Source organism: Gobius niger (genome assembly GCF_951799975.1).
Source record: "Gobius niger genome assembly, chromosome: 7".
In the NCBI taxonomy this organism is placed as follows: domain Eukaryota; kingdom Metazoa; phylum Chordata; class Actinopteri; order Gobiiformes; family Gobiidae; genus Gobius; species Gobius niger.
Genome location: NC_136858.1, coordinates 29,081,297 through 29,103,602, shown reverse-complemented (window position 1 = coordinate 29,103,602; position 22,306 = coordinate 29,081,297). Strand labels below are relative to the sequence as shown.

The 22,306-nt window shown below is 40.2% G+C and overlaps 1 protein-coding gene across 2 annotated transcripts in view; it reads right to left on the bottom strand.

Annotated features, from left to right (window-relative positions):
• LOC306965359 (phosphofurin acidic cluster sorting protein 2) overlaps window positions 1-3,440 on the bottom strand; it is an 82,777-nt gene extending 79,337 nt beyond the window's left edge. For both annotated transcript variants that reach the window (XM_079559718.1, XM_079559719.1), the window contains exon 1: window positions 3,106-3,440. In XM_079559718.1, coding sequence (XP_079415844.1) covers window positions 3,106-3,332 — 227 coding nt within the window. In that variant the 5' untranslated portion in view covers window positions 3,333-3,440. The remainder of the gene's footprint in view (window positions 1-3,105) is intronic.
• Between the last annotated feature and the right edge of the window lie 18,866 nt (window positions 3,441-22,306).

Sequence of the window (22,306 nt, the reverse complement as noted above, 5' to 3'; positions counted from 1 at the left end):
TGAACTAAATAGTTGCAGTCGTTGTGATGTGCTAATACCAACCATCAAATTTTCCAATGCGATTGATTTTGCAGCTCTAATATGACCTTTATGCAAACCTATCAATGCATTATGTCTATGAAAAGGACTTCTATATCTTTAAAGCCTAGCTACAAGCTGTGTACCCTTGTGTCAGAGCAGATACAGGCTTTTGCACCTTTCCTCGTTGGCAGCGCTCATCAATAAAGCATAATAATCCTCGCACCTATTCATCTTTAATACTGCGCCTTGTGTGTCGCCCAGCGCAAACACAAGGAGCAGAGAGAGGTGCCATGTCAATGTTGCATGTATAGACCGCAGTATAAATGCAAAGACATGTCCGCCATGCTTCCCCTGCCGCCAGTCTGAAAACTTAATGGCCGCAGTTAACATGTACGCGATATCCACACGGGCTGAAGTAGTGCAGTAATGGCAGAGTTATACGCGCTCGGTGACTTGAATATTGTACTAAAGTGCACTCAAAAGGGTAGGCTTATGGAACTAGCTAACAATCAGCTTTGATTGAAGGAGAAATATTGTGTCCAGTGAACCCCAGGGATCAGCTGTGGCGAAGCATCTGCCCTTGAAGATAAACAGCTTGACTCTTGGTAAACTGTCACTGTTAATCCAGGTATAAAGACGCTTCACCAACTCCAGCCACAGCACAAATGCCCAAACTAGGACACAAAACTCCATGGTCCATTTTTCTGCCCGTGTTACATAAAAAAAATATGACAAAGTTGGAAAATCTTCTTATGGGCTGTGCAATTGTGTTTCATGGAGTACTGTGTTTATTTGTTTAGGAACAGGCCACCGTTTTTCCAGACTGAGATATGTTCTTACCTGAGCTTAGACGAGTTGATGAGTACCTGTCTGGTCTTTGTGTGTGCCTTCAGTCACGCAAAATGACCAAAGATGGTGTTAGCATTTGGCCTCTCCCAATGTATTTCTATAGCTCCAAATGGGGGGTGAAGTTGGAAGCGACCACACTCTTCCACGGGCACGCACAAAGACCAGACAGGTACGCATTAACTTGTCTAAGCTCAGGTAAGAACATATCACAGTATGGAAGAACTGTGTGCCCTCGGTCACGCAAAAAGACCAAAGAAGTTGTTAGCATTTGGCCTCTCCCAATGTATTCCTATAGCTCCAAACGGGGGGGTGGCGTTGGAAGCTACCACACTCTTCCACGGGCACGCACAAAGACCAGACAGGTACGCATCAACTCGTCTAAGCTCAGGTAAGAACATACCACAGTATGAAAGAACTGTGGCCTGTTCCTTTAAAACGAAGCACTATTCCAGAAAACATATTATTCACAACATGCTTTGTCTGACACGAATAATTGACATTACTCCATGAACATGAATAATTACAGTATTTAGAGGAGGTAAGACTTCTCTCACTTGAGTACAGATTTTGGCTGCTCTGCCTATCTCTTAAGCTGCCAGTCTGAAAACTTAATGGGCACGGTTAACGCGGACATAAACTCAATACACTCCCACACTGCCAACAACAAGCCGAGGCTGCACACGAGAGCTACTATACAACGGCGTCCAAAAAAAAAAGAAAAAAAAAAAATTCAACAAAGAAGATATTGTTTCCTTCACCCACAAAAGCGAGTGGCCTCACACAATCAAAACAGAACTAGTGAGCTGTCAAATTAGCGCACAATACCGTCATTTTGAAGCGCCGCTATATAAATGTGATTAGTTTCAAACATGCAGACGCCCACTGATCACCGAACAGGAAAAAAAAACGAAGGCGTTCAGCCCCCCGAAACCGCGCTTTCGAGCGACAATGACGGAAAACGATATAGATGTTTTCCAACGCTGATTTTTCGCTCCCTCCTGCAGACTCGTGGAGAGATATCAGGCGTTAGAATAAGGCAAAAGCAATAGCAGCACACATAATAGAACACAGTACAGGAAACCCTCCCTCTTCGCGAGCCCACTTCTCTCTCCCAATGAGTGGAGCAGATCTAGGTCAAACCTGATTAATGTGCCCACAGTTCCCGGGAGGTTTCGAGTCAGGTGGCGGCGACGATGCCTCTCCAACACCCGTGCAGGAATACTAATGCAATCCCGGGCCATTCTTGACATTTAACTTTGCTATATAATCAAAACAATGCAGATGATGTATGCAGAAGCGCTACTCGGGAGGGTGAATTTATCATTATTTCGCTGGCAGGAAATGAAAATTTGGGGGACATGCTCTGGTGTGAGTGGGTATTTGCATAGCCTGTATCTGTACCATAACTGCACATGCAAGGCTCCCAGTGTCAGCCCCATTGGGTTTAAATCTGCTTTTTTGGACATGTCCAGGCTGATGCTGGTGTGCTGCTGCTGCTACATGACAGCATTAACTCGCAATCCACCAGCAGACGACTTTTAAATGATCTACTTAACCTACATAGCAAGTTTATTACAACACACGTAACCGATCAACGTAGAGGCCATGCTCGGTGTTGGAATAACTGCACACACACACACACACAAAAAATGCATCAATCTGCAAATGTCACACAGTTACATGGAGCTAAATTGGGAGGCATGCATACCGTGAAACATGAAAGCTTGGGGCACAAATAGACAGGGCATTGAATGGGCGTGCGTGGATAAAACATTATTAACACGGTCGTAAAGTGGGAGATGAGGCGTGTGCGGTTTTTAAGTGACCGAGTCCGAAGTTTTGGTTGCCACAACGTAAAGAAACCGGATAACGTTAAATCCGAGAAACGTTGGTGGCAATTTAACAGCTATTTGTCGTCATTTTGACAGCTATCATCATGTTTTTGTATGTATTTCCACGAAAAAATAAATGTAACCGGGATTTATTTGAGCACTAGCTGCACGATCGCGCTTTTTGTAGAAAGAGGATCACTAATGCTGTTTGTTAGTAGCGTTAGCATTAGCCACTTTGCTAGTTAGTTAGCGTGCTCGAGCCAGCTCTGTTTTGAAATGTGCAACAACACCAGAAGGCATTTGCTAAAAAAATAAAATAAAAAAAAATCTGAGTTTATTTGACATGCTCGTGATTTGCAAACATTGCGATTCAAGGCGTGTGCGCGAACACTTGCAGCCTTACCTCGGGACACAGCTCGGGGACGATCTGTCTATCTCCCAGGTCGCGAACAGGTTCATCGGGACGGGCATGGATCCCGAGCCCGAGCCCAGCACCACGGCTCCCGGGAAGGGTCCTGGAGGGAGGCCGGTGGGCATCGGTCCTCCTCCACTGCCGCCGCCGCCGCCGCCGCCACCGCTGCTGCTCGGGTTCAGGAAAGCGGCCCGTCTCTCCACCGCCGCCGCCATCATCACCTCCGTCCGCTGGGCTGAAGTGTGGGACTGACGGAGCCGCAGAACACGTCTCTTCTCCGGCTGCTCCTGCTCCGCTCTGCCCGCTCTGGAGTCACTGTGACTGGAACGCGGCTGCACGAGGGGCCGATAGGGGGCAGCGCGGAGCAGACAGACCGGGGTGGGACAGCTACTACTACACTCACTGGCAATGTAAACAAACTCAAAATACATTCATATTTTCAGGGCCAGTCGAGACAGGTTTTGGAACCATCTATAATGTACAGTTATGTCTACTCAAACGTGGGCCTTTTCAGTTATTGCAATGTTATTACATAAGGGATATTAAACTTTGAGCGTACATACATTTGAGCAACATGCATTTGAGCAACATATGAGCAAAATAAAGCTTATTTCAAATTCTACAGGCTATTTACAAAAAAAAGTAAAAATCTTCCCCATATTCATATTAAGAGCATGTTGGATAGGTTATTCAGTTTTGATCTAATTCGGTGATTTAATAGATTGACATGTAAAACATAATTCATATTCATCATTCCAACAATGGCATAGTCCACCTTGCATAATTGGGCTTTTTTTTCTTTAACCTTTATTAAACCAGGAAAATCCTACTGAGATTAAGAATCTCGTTTCCAGGGGCTCTGGGTCCAGGGGTAACCTAATGTACATCATTTTGTAGGTCTAATAATTTTACTATAGCTATTTGTCATTGATATCCAATTGCCCCTCAAAGGCCTAGCATATTCATAAATTAACACAAACAGCCTATGGAGGCTTATTGCAGCACTGAGAGATCTTATTGTAGCAAGGTACTGGGTACCCTGTTCTTACTGTTAATAAAACAGTTCACGCAAAAGATACAGATAATGGCACTAAAAAACTGCAACTTAATATTCGGTATCACTTTATTTTCAGTACCTTGATACATCGTACCTAGCTTAATTTAGTACAATGTAATGTGCTCTGTAACAACGTGTAATAACCTGTACCTATGGGTTAGATAAATAATGGAACAACTTGTATTAGTACTTTGTAGGTACGTAATGTAATAGACGAGACCCTAGGGTTAGGGCTTAAGGTTAGGTTTAGGGTTAGAGTTATGTCTTATTACATTTTGTACCTACAAACTACAAATACATATTATTCCATTGTGTATCTAACCCATAGGTACAGGTTATTACACATTGCTACAGAGCACTTTACATTGTACTAAATTTAGTTAGGTACAATGTATCAAGTCCAAATCCTAATAAACTATTTTTGCAAGATAGGCAGTGTGCGGGAACTATTATTATTTTTAATCAAGGGTAGTGTAAAATAAAATAAAGTGTTACTTAAAATTCTATTGTGAGGTCTTCTTTCAGTTGATGACAAATCTATTGGCACTGCCCCCAATACCCAGAGGACAGAGGGAAGAAATCAGTTCAAGTTTAATGTGTATTCTTTGTAGTATCATGTCGGGAGTCACGTTCCAAAATGCAATGTTATAAAATCTGATATTTCCTGCCTAACGTACCCACATACGCACACCCTTATAGGATGCAGTGTTTTGTATAATCCCTTGTTTGATTTTCTCCCACTACTGTGTGTTGTAATTACTGCAGCTTAAACCGTCTACAATGAGCCTTTTGGCTTTTCAGACCAATGACGTGAATGATTGGCTGAGTGTCACGAATGTGTGGGAAAATGCATGATACTTGATACACTCATTGCTAATGGCAGGTGTTGGGAAATACTTTAACCGGAGCTGTGACTAAATGCTGGTATAAAGGTGACTTGACCGGGCTTGTTCACCAGGGTTGGGTAACGAACAGTATCCACGAGGGTGGTTTTTCATGTTTCATCACTTGCATTCTTAAGCGGTAATATCTCGCTTATAGTAAAACCTAAAATGTGGAAGATTCAAAAATATTTACAAAGAACATAAATTAAATACATAATTCATAACATAAGGTCAACACAAAGTTTTCATCATTCACAGATGGGAAAAGTAACTGTCTTTTAGTTTACAGTGTCAACAGGGGCGGACTGGCCATGTGTCCATTCTGGAAGAGCACAGAAGGGCCACTGGCTCGAGGGCCACCAGTCTGGCCTCTCACTTTACCTTACCCTTACCCCGAGCTGTACCCAAATCTAAAAGCTTATAAGAAAAGCATCCAAAAACAAAAATGTGCTGCAAAAGCAACAAAAAAGTGACAAAAACACAACAAAATGTGACGAAAACGTGACGACAAAGCAATGAAAAAAGCGATGAAAAAACTACAATAACATGAAAAAACCCCCCGAAAAACAAGAGACGAAAACAGGCCAAAAAGTCGCAAAAAGGTAATGAAAAAGCAACAAAAACATGACCAAAATGCAGCGACAACGTGACAAAAGGTTACCATCACTTTTCTAGATTGTAGCTTTCAAATGAGGCGCTACAGTGTTGCTCTCCAGTCAAGAAGCTTTTAGATTTGGGCAAAGCCGAACTGGAGAAAATGCTCTCGGTTAAGTCGGGGGGTAAGATAACATATGTATTTGTGGAAGTGTCACATTTACGCTAATTTAGGCCAGGCTGGCCAGAGTCCAGGGCTGTTTTTCAGTCCCAGTCCGCCCCTGAGTGTCAATACCTGTCAAAATCTGCTTTACCTTTATTTATTATTATTTTTCAGACCTTTCAGGTTTTCATCCAAGTCTACCACTGGTTCAGATGGTCATGGTATAACTCTGGTTTGTGTCATTTATTGTTTAAGAGTCAAGACATTGTTCAAATAGTTGCTTATTTCACTTCAAGTTGCAGTGTATTTTTAAATGTACAATAGTTGGCCTATATACAATAAAAGAGAATCACTGACCATCTCCCCCGTAGGGCTTTACTGTTTATGTTACATAAGTGCATTTAAAAGTGTGTGGTATGTTATAGCTCATATTTTCCTTTTTCTCTGCCCCACAATGAAAGCAGATTTACTGTAACTCCCTCAGAACACGCTGAGAGGGAGAGAGAACGGAAATCCTAATCCTTCATTATTGCTTTATCGTACAGTAGTACATCTGACAGTGATTCAGCGTAATATTCTCGGCATCAAGCAGCGCCGGCAATAATGACTGAGCTCTCATAAATGAACCCCAATGTGTTTAATCCGAATTCAGTCATAATACCGGCACTATGCTGTAACAAGATTACACACTACGGGAAATGTACGGAGGCTTCTGTATAGCATGAAAAACAGGTGACGATCGAGAGAAAATATTAGTGATTCTATAAAGTTACTGAAGAGTTTCTTAAGTGAATTGCTTTTTGGGGTTTTAGGCATGTTTTTTGGGTGAAATGTAGGTGTAACCATGGAGATGAATCCAGTGAACAGTGAAACCTACTAGAAACCTGAAAATCAATTGATCCTGGAGCGTTACAGAGGCCACTGTGGTGGAAAATAAAGGCACCATGCTGACCCACCCATTCAGCTGGTCACTAAAAAGTCAAATACGCACTAATGTAAAATGTTTTCCTTTCTTTTCTTTTAACAAAATAGCAGAAAAGGGACAAAAATGCAACAAAAAACAACAAAAGTGAGACAAAAAGGTGACCAAAAAGTAACAAAAATGTTTACTAAAACACAACAAGTGGACAGTGTGAGGAAAAAGATGATTTTTGTCATCTTTGCTTTCAAATGAGGCATTACACTGGCCTTTTAGATTTGGGTAAATCTGAACAGGAGAAAACACACTTGGTTAAGGCGGGGGTTAAGAGGTTAATGGAATTCAATAGGGTTCTTAATAAGCAGATTTGGCATCTCACTGAGCGTAAAGCATGTTGGGCCAGGTTACAGGTCAGGAATACCCAGATTGTATCCCAAACGAGTGTAACGCAGATATTGAATATATTGAGCGTTGCAAATTGATGTTTTAAAAGAATTCTGTAAGAAATGGGAACACAGTGTTACTGGGAAGAGTAAAAGAACTTGTGGCCCTTGCTAAACCAATAAATAAATAACAAACAGTTGTTGTATTAAGTAAATAGACGTAACGGTTACAGATAGCATTACGAGTTAGCTATATGTCAAACTTGCTAATTTAATCCATTCTGGATATTTTCTTTCAGTTGGAAATTTGATGAGTGCGTGTGGTGGCTCCATATACATTGCTGTGAGGTTCCTTTATTGCACTCGTGAATAGAGCAAAACTCTTCCATAGACTGATTAAGCAGTCATCAAACAGTAACTCGTGTTGCTGGGTTTTGTTGACACCATGGGTAGGTGTGAACTTTGACCTGAATATTACCACGCATGGGTACTGACGATGCTGATTTGGCTTCTTGTTCACACACATATATCTCAAGTCTGTTTGTCACATAAATAACGACTCTGGTGGGACTCGAACCCACAGCCTTTGAATGTCTCTACAGTAGAAAGCCTAGAAGTCCAATGCGCTATCCATTGCGCCACAGAGCCACATGCTGTGACAAGAACACGTTATAGTGCAAAAAAAGTGACAAAACAACAGAAAAGGGACAAAAATACAACAAAAGAGGCACAAAAGAGCAATAGAAAAAGAAGCAAAAGAGTGTCATAAAAGTGATAAAAAAGTGACGAAAAAAAAGTGTGACAAAAACGCAACAAAACAGCAACAGTGACAAAAAGTGATACAAATGTGGAGGGGAAAAAACGTGAAAAAAAAAAAAGAAGCAAAAACAAATACGCAACAAAGAATGGGAAAAAAATTCAAAAAAGTGACAACAGCGCGAGGAAAAAGATCAGTTTTGACGAATTTTGTCGACTTAGCTTTCAAATGAGACACTACACTGGCCTTTTAGACCTAACCCTTTGGGTGAATCTAAACAGGAGAAAACACACTGGGTTATTGCGGGGGTTAAGAGGTTAATGGAATTAAATATGTTTCTTTATTGTTCATACACATACATTTCAAGTCTTTTTCACATAAATAACGACTCTGGTGGGACTCGAACCCACAGCCTTTGAATGTCTCTACAGTAGAAAGCCTAGAAGTCCAATGCGCTATCCATTGCGCCACAGAGCCCCATGCTGTGACAGGAACACGCTTTAACATTGGGCTAACATGAGAGTCATAGTGTATGGCTTTGGCGATCAGGGTTTTATCTTTCTGCTTTAGATATCTCATTCTTGGGAGAGAATATCTGTTTACAAAGTGTGTTTACAAAGGTACTTAAGTAAGTTCAGATTGTAAACCTCTTAAACACTGCCTGAACAGAGCACATTTTCTGAAGTTAAGCAATACCCAAATCTAAAAGCTTCTTGAAAAAAAGTGTCAAAATAGCAACAAAGACGAAAATAAGGATGAAAATGCAACAAAAGAGCGACCAAAAAGGTGAGAAAAAAGCCACAAATGAGCAACAGAAAAGGGACAAAAATGCGACAAAAGAGTGACAGAAATGTGATGAAAAAGTGACAAAAATAGAGCAACGGAAAAGAAACAAAAGAGTGACAGAAAAGTTATGAAAAATGTGAGGAAAAAGTGAAAAAAATGTGTTTGGCGAAAACGCGACAAAGATGCAAAGGGAAAAAATGTCAAAAAAGTGACAACAGCATGAGGAAAAATAACAGTACAGATGAATGTTGTCGTCTAACCCTGACCCTAGCTTTCAAATGAGGTATTACACTGACCTTTTAGATTTGGGTAAATCTGAACAGGAGAAAACACACTGGGTGAAGTCGGGGATTTAGAGGTTAATGGAATTGAATAGGGTTCCTAATTGTACATGCACATACATTTCAAGTCATTTTCACATAAATAACGACTCTGGTGGGACTCGAACCCACAGCCTTTGAATATCTGTACAGTAGAAAGCCTAGAAGTCCAATGCGCTATCCATTGCGCCACAGAGCCCCATGCTGTGACAGGAACATGCTTTACCATTGGGGTAACATGAAAGTCATAGTGTATGGCTTTGGCGATCAGGGTTTTATCTTTCTACTTTAGATATCTCGTTCTTGGGAGAGAATATCTGTTTACAAAGTTAGTTCAAGTAAACTGAGCGCTACACTTACATGGGATTCACTGTTCAAGTATAAGCTAATGATATAAAACAACTCAAGGTCAACAGTACTTTGACATCATGTGGTGCTCATATTCACTCAGCATAATAAAAAGTTTGGAGCATCTTCTCCCAGTATATGCTGTCGTCTTTTTCTCGAACAGGGACTTGTACATCCCCTCCCAAAGTTACGAAATATTTACACAAAACAGCAACTTTGCAAAACAATTGATCCTGGAGCGTTACAGAGACCACTGGGGTGGAAAATAAAGGCACCATGCTGACACACCCATTCAGCTGGTCACTCAAAAGTCAAATACGCACTAATATCAAGAAACGTTAGGGAATCTGTGTTCTAGGTTTGAATCAAATGCACTATGTCTCTGGTTGGAATTGAATCCAAAACTATTGAATATCATTTCATTACAAAAGCCTCCAATGCACCACAGTAACATGCAGAAACAGTTACTGTAATTAACCATGCATGTTTTTCTATCACTTGCAATGTCTAGATCAAATAACTTAACTGAGTTCACATTCTAGACCGCCATAACCGCCACCTGAACAAAGCACATTTTCTCAAGTTTGGCAATACCCAAGTCTAAAAGCTTTTTGAAAAAAGTGTCAAAATAGCAACAAAATAAGACGAAACAAAGGATGACAATCCAAAAAAGAGTGACCAAAACAGTGTGAAAAAAGCCACAAAAGAACAACAGAAAAGTGACAAAAAGTTAAAACAAAAGTGAAAAGAATGTGTGATGAAAACACAACAAAGAAGCAAAGGGAAAAAATGTCAAAAAAGTGACTACAGCATGAGGGCAAAGATTAGTTAAGATGAATTTTGTCGTCTAGCATTAACCCTAGCTTTCAAATGAGGCATTACAATGACCTTTTAGATTTGGGTAAATCTGAACAGGAGGAAACACACTGGGTTAATGCAGGGGTTTACAGGTTAATGGAATTGTATAGGGTTCCTAATTGTTCATACACATATATCTCAAGTGTTTTTCACATAAACAACGACTCTGGTGGGACTCGAACCCACAGCCTTTGAATGTCTCTACAGTAGAACGCCTAGAAGTCCAATGCGCTATCCATTGCGCCACAGAGCCCCATGCTGTGACAGGAACACGCTTTACCACTGGGCTAACATGATAGTCATAGTGTATGGCTTTGGCGATCAGGATTTTATATCTGTTTACAAAGTGTGTTTACAAAGGTACTTAAGTAAGTTCAGATTGTAAACCTCTTAACCACCGCCTGAACAGAGCACATTTTCTCAAGTTAAGCAATACTCAAAAAGCTTCTTTTAAAGCTTCTTTAAAAATGTGTCAAAATAGCAACAGAGACAAAAATAAGGATGAAAATGCAACAAAAGAGTGACAGAAATGTGACGAAAAAGTGACAAAAATAGAGCAGCAGAAAAGAAACAAAAGAATGACAGAAAAGTGACAAAAAAGTTATGAAAAATGTGAGGAAAAAGTGAAAAAAATGTGAGACGAAAACGCGATAAAGAAGCAAAGGGCAAACATGTCAAAAAAGTGACAACAGCATGAGGAAAAAGACTAGTTCAGATGAATGTTGTCATCTAACCCTGACCCTAGCTTTCAAATGAGGCATTACACTCAGCTTTTAGATTTGGGTAAATCTGAACAGGAGGAAACACACTGGGTTAAGGCGGGGGTTTAGAGGTTAATGGAATTGAATTGGGTTCACAATTGTTCATACACATATATCTCAAGTTTTTTTCCACATAAACAACAACTCTGGTGGGACTCGAACCCACAGCCTTTGAATGTCTCTACAGTAGAAAGCCTAGAAGTCCAATGCGCTATCCATTGCGCCACAGACAGGAACACGCTTTAGCATTGGGCTAACATGATAGTCATAGTGTATGGCTTTGGCGATCAGGGTTTTATCTTTCTGCTTTAGATATCTCGTTCTTGGGAGAGAATATCTGTTTACAAAGTGTGTTTACAAAGGTACTTAAGTAAGTTCAGATTGTAAACCTCGTAACCACCGCCTGAACAGAGCACATTTTCTCAAGTTAAGCAATACCCAAATATAAAAGCTTTTTGAAAAAAGTGTCAAAATAGTCAAAATAGCAACAAAGACGAAAATAAGGATGAAAATGCAACAAAAGAGCGACCAAAAAGGTGAGAAAAAAGCCACAAATGAGCAACAGAAAAGGGACAAAAATGCAACAAAAGAGTGACAGAAATGTGATGAAAAAGTGACAAAAATAGAGCAACGGAAAAGAAACAAAAGAGTGACAGAAAAGTGACAGAAAAGTTATGAAAAATGTGAGGAAAAAGTGAAAAAAATGTGTTTGGCGAAAACGCGACAAAGATGCAAAGGGAAAAAATGTCAAAAAAGTGACAACAGCATGAGGAAAAAGATCAGTTCAGATGAATGTTGTCATCTAACCCTGACCCTAGCTTTCAAATGAGGTATTACACTGACCTTTTAGATTTGCGTAAATCTGAACAGGAGGAAACACACTGGGTTAAGGCGGGGATTTAGAGGTTAATGGAATTGAATAGGGTTCCTAATTGTACATGCACATACATTTCAAGTCTTTTTCACATAAATAACGACTCGAACCCACAGCCTTTGAATGTCTCTACAGTAGAACGCCTAGAAGTCCAATGCGCTATCCATTGCGCCACAGAGCCCCATGCAGTAACAAGAACACGCTTTACCATTGGGCTAACATGAGAGTCATAGTGTATGGCTTTGGCGATCAGGGTTTTATCTTTCTGCTTTAGATATCTCGTTCTTGGGAGAGAATATCTGTTTACAAAGTGTGTTTACAAAGGTACAAGTAAGTTCAGATTCTAAACCTCTTAACCACCACCTGAACAGAGCACATTTTCGGAAGTTAAGCAATACCCAAATCTAAAAGTTCCTTGAAAAAATAGCAACAAAGACGAAAATAAGGATGAAAATGCAACAAAAGAGCGACCAAAAAGGTGAGAAAAAAGCCACAAAAGAGCAACAGAAAAGGGACAAAAATGCGACAAAAGAGTGACAGAAATGTTACAGAAAAGTGACAAAAATAGAGCAACGGAAAAGAAACAAAAGAGTGACAGAAAAGTGAAAAAAAGGTAAGGAAAAATGTGAGGAAAAAGTGACAAAAAAATGTGTGACGAAAACGCGACAAAGATGCAAAGGGAAAAAATGTCAAAAAAGTGACAACAGCATGAGGAAAAATATCAGTTCAGATGAATGTTGTCATCTAACCCTGACCCTAGCTTTCAAATGAGGCATTACACTGACCTTTTAGATTTGGGTAAATCTGAACAGGAGAAAACACACTGGGTGAAGTCGGGGATTTAGAGGTTAATGGAATTGAATAGGGTTCCTAATTGTACATGCACATACATTTCAAGTCATTTTCACATAAATAACGACTCTGGTGGGACTCGAACCCACAACCTTTGAATGTCTCTACAGTAGAAAGCCTAGAAGTGAAAAAAATGTGAGACGAAAACGCGATAAAGAAGCAAAGGGCAAACATGTCAAAAAAGTGACAACAGCATGAGGAAAAAGACTAGTTCAGATGAATGTTGTCATCTAACCCTGACCCTAGCTTTCAAATGAGGCATTACACTCACCTTTTAGATTTGGGTAAATCTGAACAGGAGGAAACACACTGGGTTAAGGCGGGGGTTTAGAGGTTAATGGAATTGAATTGGGTTCACACACATATATCTCAAGTTTTTTTCCACATAATCAACGACTCTGGTGGGACTCGAACCCACAGCCTTTGAATGTCTCTACAGTAGAAAGCCTAGAAGTCCAATGCGCTATCCATTGCGCCACAGAGCCTCATGCTGTGACAAGAACACGCTTTAGCATTGGGCTAACATGAAAGTCATAGTGTATGGCTTTGGCGATCAGGGATTAGCTTTCTACTTTTATCTCGTTCTTGGGAGAGAATATCTGTTTACAAAGTTAGTTCAAGTAAACTGAGCGCTACACTTACATGTGATTCACTGTTCAAGTATAAGCTAATGATATAAAACAACTCAAGGTCAACAGTACTTTGACATCACGTGGCGCTCATATTCACTCAGCAGAATAAAAAGTTTTGAGCGTCTTCTCCCAGTATATGCTGTCGTCTTTTTCTCGAACAGGGACTTGTACATCCCCTCCCAAAGTTACGAAATATTTACACAAAACAGCCACTTTACAAAACAATTGATCCTGGAGCGTTACAGAGACCACTGGGGTGGAAAATAAAGGCACCATGCTGACACACCCATTCAGCTGGTCACTCAAAAGTTAAATACGCACTAATATCAAGAAAAGTTAGGGAATCTGTGTTCTAGGTTTGAATCAAATGCGCTATGTCTCTGATTGGAATTGAATCCGAAACTGTTGAATATCATTTCATTACAAAAGCCTCCAATGCACCACAGTAACATGCAGAAACAGTTACTATAATTAACCATGCATGTTTTTCTATCACTTGCAATGTCTAGATCAAACAGCTTTACTGAGTTCACATTCTATACCGCCATAACCGCCATCTGATAAAAGCACATTTTCTCAAGTTTGGCAATACCCAAGTCTAAAAGCTTCTTGAAAAAAGTGTCAAAATAGCAACAAAATAAGACGAAACAAAGGATGACAATCCAAAAAAGAGTGACCAAAACAGTGTGAAAAAAGCCACAAAAGAACAACAGAAAAGTGACAAAAAGTTAAAACAAAAGTGAAAAGAATGTGTGATGAAAACGCAACAAAGAAGCAAAGGGAAAAAATGTCAAAGAAGTGACTACAGCATGAGGGCAAAGATTAGTTCTGATGAATTTTGTCGTCTAGCATTAACCCTATCTTTCAAATGAGGCATTACACTAACCTTTTAGATTTGGGTAAATCTGAACAGGAGGAAAGACACTGGGTTAATGCGGGGGTTTACAGGTTAATGGAATTAAATAGGGTTCCTAATTGTTCATACACATATATCTCAAGTCTTTTTCACATAAATAACGACTCTGGTGGGACTCGAACACACAGCCTTTGAATGTCTCTACAGTAGAAAGCCTAGAAGTCCAATGCGCTATCCATTGCGCCACAGAGCCACATGCTGTGACAGGAACACGCTTTAGCATTGGGCTAACAGGAGAGTCATAGTGTATGGCTTTGGCGATTAGGGTTTTATCTTTCTACTTTAGATATCTCATTCTTGGGAGAGAATATCTGTTTACAAAGTTAGTTCAAGTAAACGGAGCGCTACACTTATATGGGATTTACTGTTCAAGTATAAGCTAATCCAAAACAACTCAAGGTCAACAGTACTTTGGTTTATATAAAAAGCACATTTTCTCAAGTTTGGCAATACCCAAGTCTAAAAGCTTCTTGAAAAAAGTGTCAAAATAGCAACAAAATAAGATGAAACAAAGGATGACAATCCAAAAAAGAGTGACCAAAACAGTGTGAAAAAAGCCACAAAAGAACAACAGAAAAGTGACAAAAATGCGACAAAAAAGTGACAGAAAAGTGACAAAAAAGTCATGACTAAAGTGAAAAAAATGTGTGACGAAAACGCAACAAAGAAGCAAAGGGAAAAAATGTCAAAAAAGTGACAACAGCATGAGGACAAAGATTAGTTCAGATGAATTTTGTCGTCTAGCATAAACCCTACCTTTCGAATGAGGCATTACACTGATATGGGTAAATCTGAACAGGAGGAAACACACTGGGTTAATGCGGGGGTTTACAGGTTAATGGAATTGAATAGGGTTCCTAATTGTTCATACACATATATCTCAAGTTTTTTTCACATAAACAACGACTCTGGTGGAACTCGAACCCACAACCTTTGAATGCCTCTACAGTAGAAAGCCTAGAAGTCCAATGCGCTATCCATTGCGCCACAGAGCCCCATGCTGTGACAGGAACACGCTTTATCATTGGGCTAACATGAGAGTCATAGTGTATGGCTTTGGCAATCAGGGTTTTATATCTGTTTACAAAGTGTGTTTACAAAGGTACTTAAGTAAGTTCAGATTGTAAACCTCGTAACCACCGCCTGAACAGAGCACATTTTCTCAAGTTAAGCAATACCCAAAAAGCTTCTTTTAAAGCTTCTTTAAAAATGTGTCAAAATAGCAACAGAGACAAAAATAAGGATGAAAATGCAACAAAAGAGCGACAGAAATGTGATGAAAAAGTGACAAAAATAGAGCAGCAAAAAAGAAACAAAAGAGTGACACAAAGTGACAAAAAAGTTATGAAAAAAGTGAAAAAAATGTGTGACGAAAACGCGACAAAGATGCAAAGGGAAAAAATGTCAAAAAAGTGACAACAGCATGAGGAAAAATACCAGTTCAGATGAATGTTGCCATCTAACCCTGACCCTAGCTTTCAAATGAGGTATTACACTCACCTTTTAGATTTGGGTAAATCTGAACAGGAGGAAACACACTGGGTTAAAGCGGGAGTTGAGAGGTTAATGGAATTGAAAGGAGTTTGTAATTGTACATACACATATATCTCAAGTTTTTTCACATAAATAACGACTCTGGTGGGACTCGAACCCACAGCCTTTGAATGTCTTTGCAGTAGCAAGCCTAGAAGTCCAATGCGCTATCCATTGCGCCACAGAGCCGTATACTGTGACGTCAACGCGCTTTACTATTGAGCTAACATGAAAGTCATAGTGTATGACTTTGGCGATCAGGATTTTATTTTCTACTTTAGATATCTCATTCTTGGGAGAGAATATCTGTTTACAAAGTTAGTTCAAGTAAACGGAGCACAACACTAATATGGGATTCACTGTTCAAGTATAAGCTAATACAAAACAACTCAAGATCAACAGCACTTTGACAACCACGTGGCGCTCATATTCACTCAGCATAATAAAAAGTTTTGAGCGTCTTCTCCCAGTAAATCCTGTTTTTTTTTTTCTCGAACAGGGACTTTTACATCCCCTCCCAAAGTTACGAAATATTTACACAAAACAGCCACTTTATTTGAACCAAGTTGAAAAAAACAAAACAAAAGCTATTTATCATGACTTCCTTTCAAATCGAAATCAGATGTTTGGCAAAGAAAACCGCACATCCTTTTCCCAGCGACGTTCGCATTCTTGTGTTTACATTGCAAAAGGTATAGCCTATATCATGGACAACACTGCCACCTCGTGTTCAGACGCGTAACTACGAATGTGGTAATACAGTTTTAGCTGCACTTCGCTATGCCGCCGACAGATGGCAGGCTTTGCACGCGGTTCGCTCGCATCTAAATCGGCATAATGAGTGAGAAAGTGGGAGTGTGTGGGAGTGGAGAGATGGTCTTGCTTGATGTGTCTCCTATACTACCCAGACTGGCACTTTATAACCAACTTTTATTGAATCCTGTGGAAGGAGCGGGCAGAATAATGTCTATGCAATGTCAGCTGTCCGCCCACAAGCAAATACTTGGCCCCTGTTATTGAGTTAAGATAGGGCTAAGGTTAGGAGGGAGGGCTGCTGGTGATGCCTGGAATGGCATTTCCTCTCAGCTAAGACGGATCATTTTCCTCAGTGTAAGACAGCCGGTTTGACGCAAGCATCCCGAAGGCAAGCACATTTAGAACAATGCCTGTTAGATAACCTTGTCAATTCTACCATAGAGGTGACACATTTTTCATAAAGATTGAGCACTGAATGGGGGTAGGTTTATTATTAGCTTTAGAGGCAGCAGAGGCAGGCTTTGTTCAAAAACACCTCCACACCATCAAAGTTCGGCATTTTTAATGAGCACTGATTGCAAGGCTAAAACAAGAGCGAGCCGTGAATAGGTGCACAGATTGCTCAATGTTAAAAAAAAAAGCTGTCAAGGACAATGGGGAGTTAAAAAACTGCTCAATGTAAACTTTATTCAAATTACTTTCTGCTTTTTGCTCATCCACATATGAGACTTGTCTGGCTCACCACTGTGACATAGGCCTGTTCATGGCACCTGGGCTGTACTTTAGTTTGGGAATTAATCTCTTTACCCCCGCTGGAGAACTGCACTAGGTTAAGAGGTTACATAAATCTGTCCTGTTATTTACTGCTCTACATCAGCTCTATATAAAAACAGAGAAAAGAACAGCAGAACAACTCCGTTAGCTGGCGGGTATATACTACTTCTGAACAATGGCTTCGGTATTTTACGATAACAAACGAAAAAGTTTTCATGGAATGCAACAGGAATCCAAAAATCTTGGCGGTTTTGACAACACAATCCCCGAGCTCTTGTGTGGTGTGATCATTTGTAACACCAGAGTTGTGGTGTGAAAGTGTTTGAAGCTTGAACAGTAGGCGAGTGTAAGAATTTGAGTGTCACATTGTGATGGCTGTAGATGCAGTGGTTCCCAAACTTTCTTGGCTGCGGCCCCTAAAATCACTCCACCAACAACTCGGGACCCCGTCTGTGAAATGTGATTAGCGTTTAGAATGATCTAAAGTGCACACATTTATTTATTAGTTTATTTGACAGGGACAGTACACATTAAGGAACATTTCTGTATTGTTGTCACTGGATTAGGTGTATTATGCCAACAACAATGATAAAACATGTAGAGCATTTTAAAGGTTGAGGCTACTACATAACTTACATACAACATACACTGAAAACATCTGAATGTTCCTTCTGTGACTTGCACAATAGAATAGAGATTTTGGAGCAAGGTGATTTAAAGATGATAGTTTGGATACTGTATTTTGATAGGATTTCACTAACATATGATGTTTTTCAATCAAATATACACCAAATTCAATGTCAGAAATGTTCAACAATATTGTCTCAAAATCATCTTGCGACAACCACGATCAGGTCCGACTTAACCTACCTAAAGGCCACTGGGCTAACCGTGAAATATATATATATATCTTAAATATTGGCAGAATTATCTTTTCGGCTCAGAAAGTACGCCTTCAGCTGACTCATTAATGTAAGTGATCATAGCCATTCGATGAATTTTACTGTTTTCATGCTCACTTATACTCACAGAGGTGTGTTTCCAATTCAGAAAACTACGAAGCCCTTAAAGTGAGAAAATAAATGTTGCGTGCCCGCCCAAAAAAACAAGCCCAGTGGTTGAGGCGGCCCTGCCTGCGATCACCCAGGGGTGCTGGCCCCTACTATGGGAGCCACTGCTGTAGATGACTGGGTTAGAGAGTATCCAGAACTGCCCACCATGAGGGGTCTGCAATAAACAGTCAAAATGGTCCGGAAAAAAGGTGAATACAAACCTGAGAAAAGTTGAAAATAATACAGTATTTTTGTAGTACTTTAACAGGTGTTTACTGTAGTTCACAAATTTCTCAAGAGGGCGGTAAGAGGATGTGCTTGAGGAACTGACTTGGCCTGAAGTTGCCTATAACCCTGGACGTGGGTTTAGGTCGAAGATCACATTCACCTTTTAAGGAGCACATTTCCTCCAGTTTGGCTTTACCCAAATCTAAAATCGAATTGAAAAAAGTGACAAAATGGCGACAAAAATGAGACAAAAACAAGGGTGAAAAAGCAACAAAAGAGCAACAGAAAAATGGCAAAAAAGTGATGAAAAAGTGACAACAACGTGGCAACAATGCGAGGAAAAAGATCCCATCTAGATCAGTTTTGTAGGTCTTGGCTTTCAAATGAGGCTGGAAACATTTAGATTTAGGTAAAGCTGAACTGGAGAAAATGCACTTGGCTAAGGTGGGGGTTAAGAGGTAAAAAGTCTGCCAAACAGCTGTACAACAAGTCACCCCTGTGCGAGAGATTATCCCCTTTTTGTAGCTATTGTTAAATAGTTCATGGGCATCCTATTTACTTATGAGTCCTAGTGTTTTAACAAATCACTCTTATACTGTGATCAAGTAGAGTCTCGTGTGCCACTAAAGGAGGTCTGGGTTTCACTGTCACACTCTGCCTTATCCTGAACTGTCCACAGCCGTTCATAGCTCCGAACACGCCGGCAGCATCTTCAGTCACCTCCTCGACATCTCTCTCTCACTCTCACTCTCAGCCGAGCACCCAGCTCTCTGCGCTCATGAGAAGTGTGGAAGCAAAGACTGAACTATCTCCTTCATACATAAATGAATCAAAAAGTCAATCCATGCAAGGAAAATGTGAGGTTATTTTTTTTTTCCGCTGACATAACCTTGCGGCACATTGGCTTTTTTATGTTGGTTAGTGGTTAATATTTCAGAGTAAACATAGCGGTTTATTGATCCTTGTCTATCTTACCCACGGGGAGAATCCGACGAAAGAAGGTCGTCCGGGGAAAGCAGCAGGTGCGGGTTTTGCAACTGAGGAAATATTTTAGTGTAAAGAAATGCAATGCGCACGGATAAGCTCACTTTCAGGAGTGTTTTTTTTATTTTTTTATTTGAAGACTTGAAAACATTGGATAAAGGGCGAACAGTATTTAGTTCTGAACAGGGCTGGACTGGCCATCGGGAGACATCCTTATTGCACCATACCAGCCTACAAGAGACACTGCATACTCTATTGACATGCTCCTCAGTATATGTCCAATTTCATGATACGTCCACTAGAGGTATCTGACACTTTTAACCCTCCTGCCTCTCGTCTTGGGCTGCCTCCGAAACAGGCAGATTGCTAAGAGCTCTTACGCCAAACCGGATGTGCGTCAGCGTCCGCCATGGCAAGTTGCCTCCGAATTGGTAAGTCAGTTAGGAAGTGGTTAGGAAAAGGAGCCTTGATGCTAACTCTCATGGCCACTTTAGCATAGGGACCTCTGATGCTAACTAACCAGTGATTAGGAGCTATGTGCCATCCCACAAGCCACTGCGCCAAATCCCCCCACCCCCCTCGCCCCCACCCTCGAGTGATTCATGCGCAACCACTGTTGATTGACAGGAGCACATTTAATAATAAAAATAATAATAATTAAAAATTAAGATTCTGCACAAGCCAAACTTTATAAAAGTGATAAATCCATGTTGTCGTCACCACAGCTCAGTCACATGTCAGTGTTAAAGAGGAATCTCAGTAAACGGATTAAATGCTTTTGTTTTCATTTATTAGAAACTTAAGCCACATGGATCATTTGCATAATGTAGCTTTATGAAACAGCTGTTGAAATAAAATAAGACTAAAGGGAAATGTTTGGATCATTTGGATTTATTTTTCTCCTTAAATTTTTGTTTGGACACTATGTTGTTGTTGGACACTGTACAGTAGGGGGCGACATGCACTTTTGTTTGGCTTGCACTCCACCAATAACTTTAAAGAAGAAGAAAAGCAGCTGTTGGTGATGTCACTTCCCCTTCCCCTGTTTAAGGACGGACGGATTGTTCAAATTCTGCTGAAGGTCTAGTTCACTAACTGCATAGAGGTCTAACAGTTGACCCCATGAAAGGTTAAGGAGTTAGTTGCTAGTGTTAGTGCTTAGAGGCTACAATTTGATGGTTTCGGATTGAGCCTTTGTTTGGAAAAAGCTTCTGGTTTCCATTGAAAGGATTTACTATGTTTTGGCCTTTTTTTGACTTCTATTTTCACTCCCTAGCTCAGTGGTGACTTTTACCATTTCATTAACTTAATCTACAGTGGGATCATTTCATTGGTTTTGTTAAATTTCATTGTGTCATAGTCGCGAGAGGAACCTCCTTAACGGAACATACATTTGAAGATTGTTTAGAAGTTTTACACATGACAAGATTAAGATAAGATAAGATAAGATAAGATAAGATGATACTTTATTGATCTCACAGATGGAGAAATTGCATAAGCAGTGAGCGCTCTGATGCGTTAACTCAAATTCAGCTGAAACAACATGCAGCTATTGTCCTCGGTTTTGTAGCTAATACTGGTTTAATTCAAGGGCTCATTGTATTGCTAATGGCCTCCACAATTGCATTATGCTAATGTTTTCGGGTGGTTCAGTATGGGCGGCAGTCAGCTCGTTTAGCTCCATAGGTAGAGCGCCGGGCTCATGAACACGAGTTTGTAGGATCAATCCTGACCCCCACCCACTGGGAAGAACATATATCCGTGTCTATGGTATGACCGATTTTATAGAGGGCCAGTCTTGACCCAAAAGCCCCGGGCCAATTTTTCTGCCTGTCCAGCCCTGGTTCTGAACAACCAAGTCCAGACAAGTCCAAGTCGGGGATATAGGTGAGACTGATGGAAAGGAACATTTTTGGGACTTTAGAACGAAAATCAAGCAATGTTTTTACAAATGTCTTAATTCACAAATTACTCAAAAGAGAATTGGCTTTAGAATAGCTCACTTACAATAACATTTTGCCAAACAACAAATTCCATATTACCTTGTAGCTGATATATTGTCAAATGATTGCAATAGACAGTATAGATAATAGATGACACAATATTCTGTACAGTATATCGAGGCAAGAACTCTTTACTTATGACAAAATGTGGAGGAAATGAAAGTTAAATAACTCTAAGATACAGTCTGGATGGTTGTGTACACTGAGCGTGAGCAGATTGTATTGACACTGTAAATGGGGGAGTTTAGGGCAGAGTTACGCAGAGCCAGCTGCTGAAGCCGAGATGCGAGCAGAGGATCTATGCGGGAGTCCAATGGCACCTACAGCACTGTTTATCAAACACCCAGAGTCTACAGGCAACAGGCCACATCTGTATACTGTATGTGTTTGGAAAAGGAATCATTAAGGGTGCAGATATGAGTTGTATTTTATATGTAATGTATAATATTGTGTACACGTGTCTCTAAAATGGAAGTTCAGAAATACAGTGGTTTGCCAATGTTTGTCTAATGTAGCTATAATAACTAGAAATGCAATGGCTGCGCCATTGCGATTGACTGCGGAATTGCGGGAAGCGAATGCAGAAATTGCATGAACTGTTCAAATTGCAAAAAATGCTTAATTTGCATAATCTAATTTGCATAAACTGGTAAAATGCATAAAATGTTATGTTGCATAAACTGTATAAACTGCATAAAGTGGTAAAATGCATGAATGGCTTATTTAGCATAAATTATGTAAATTGCATAAACTCTTTA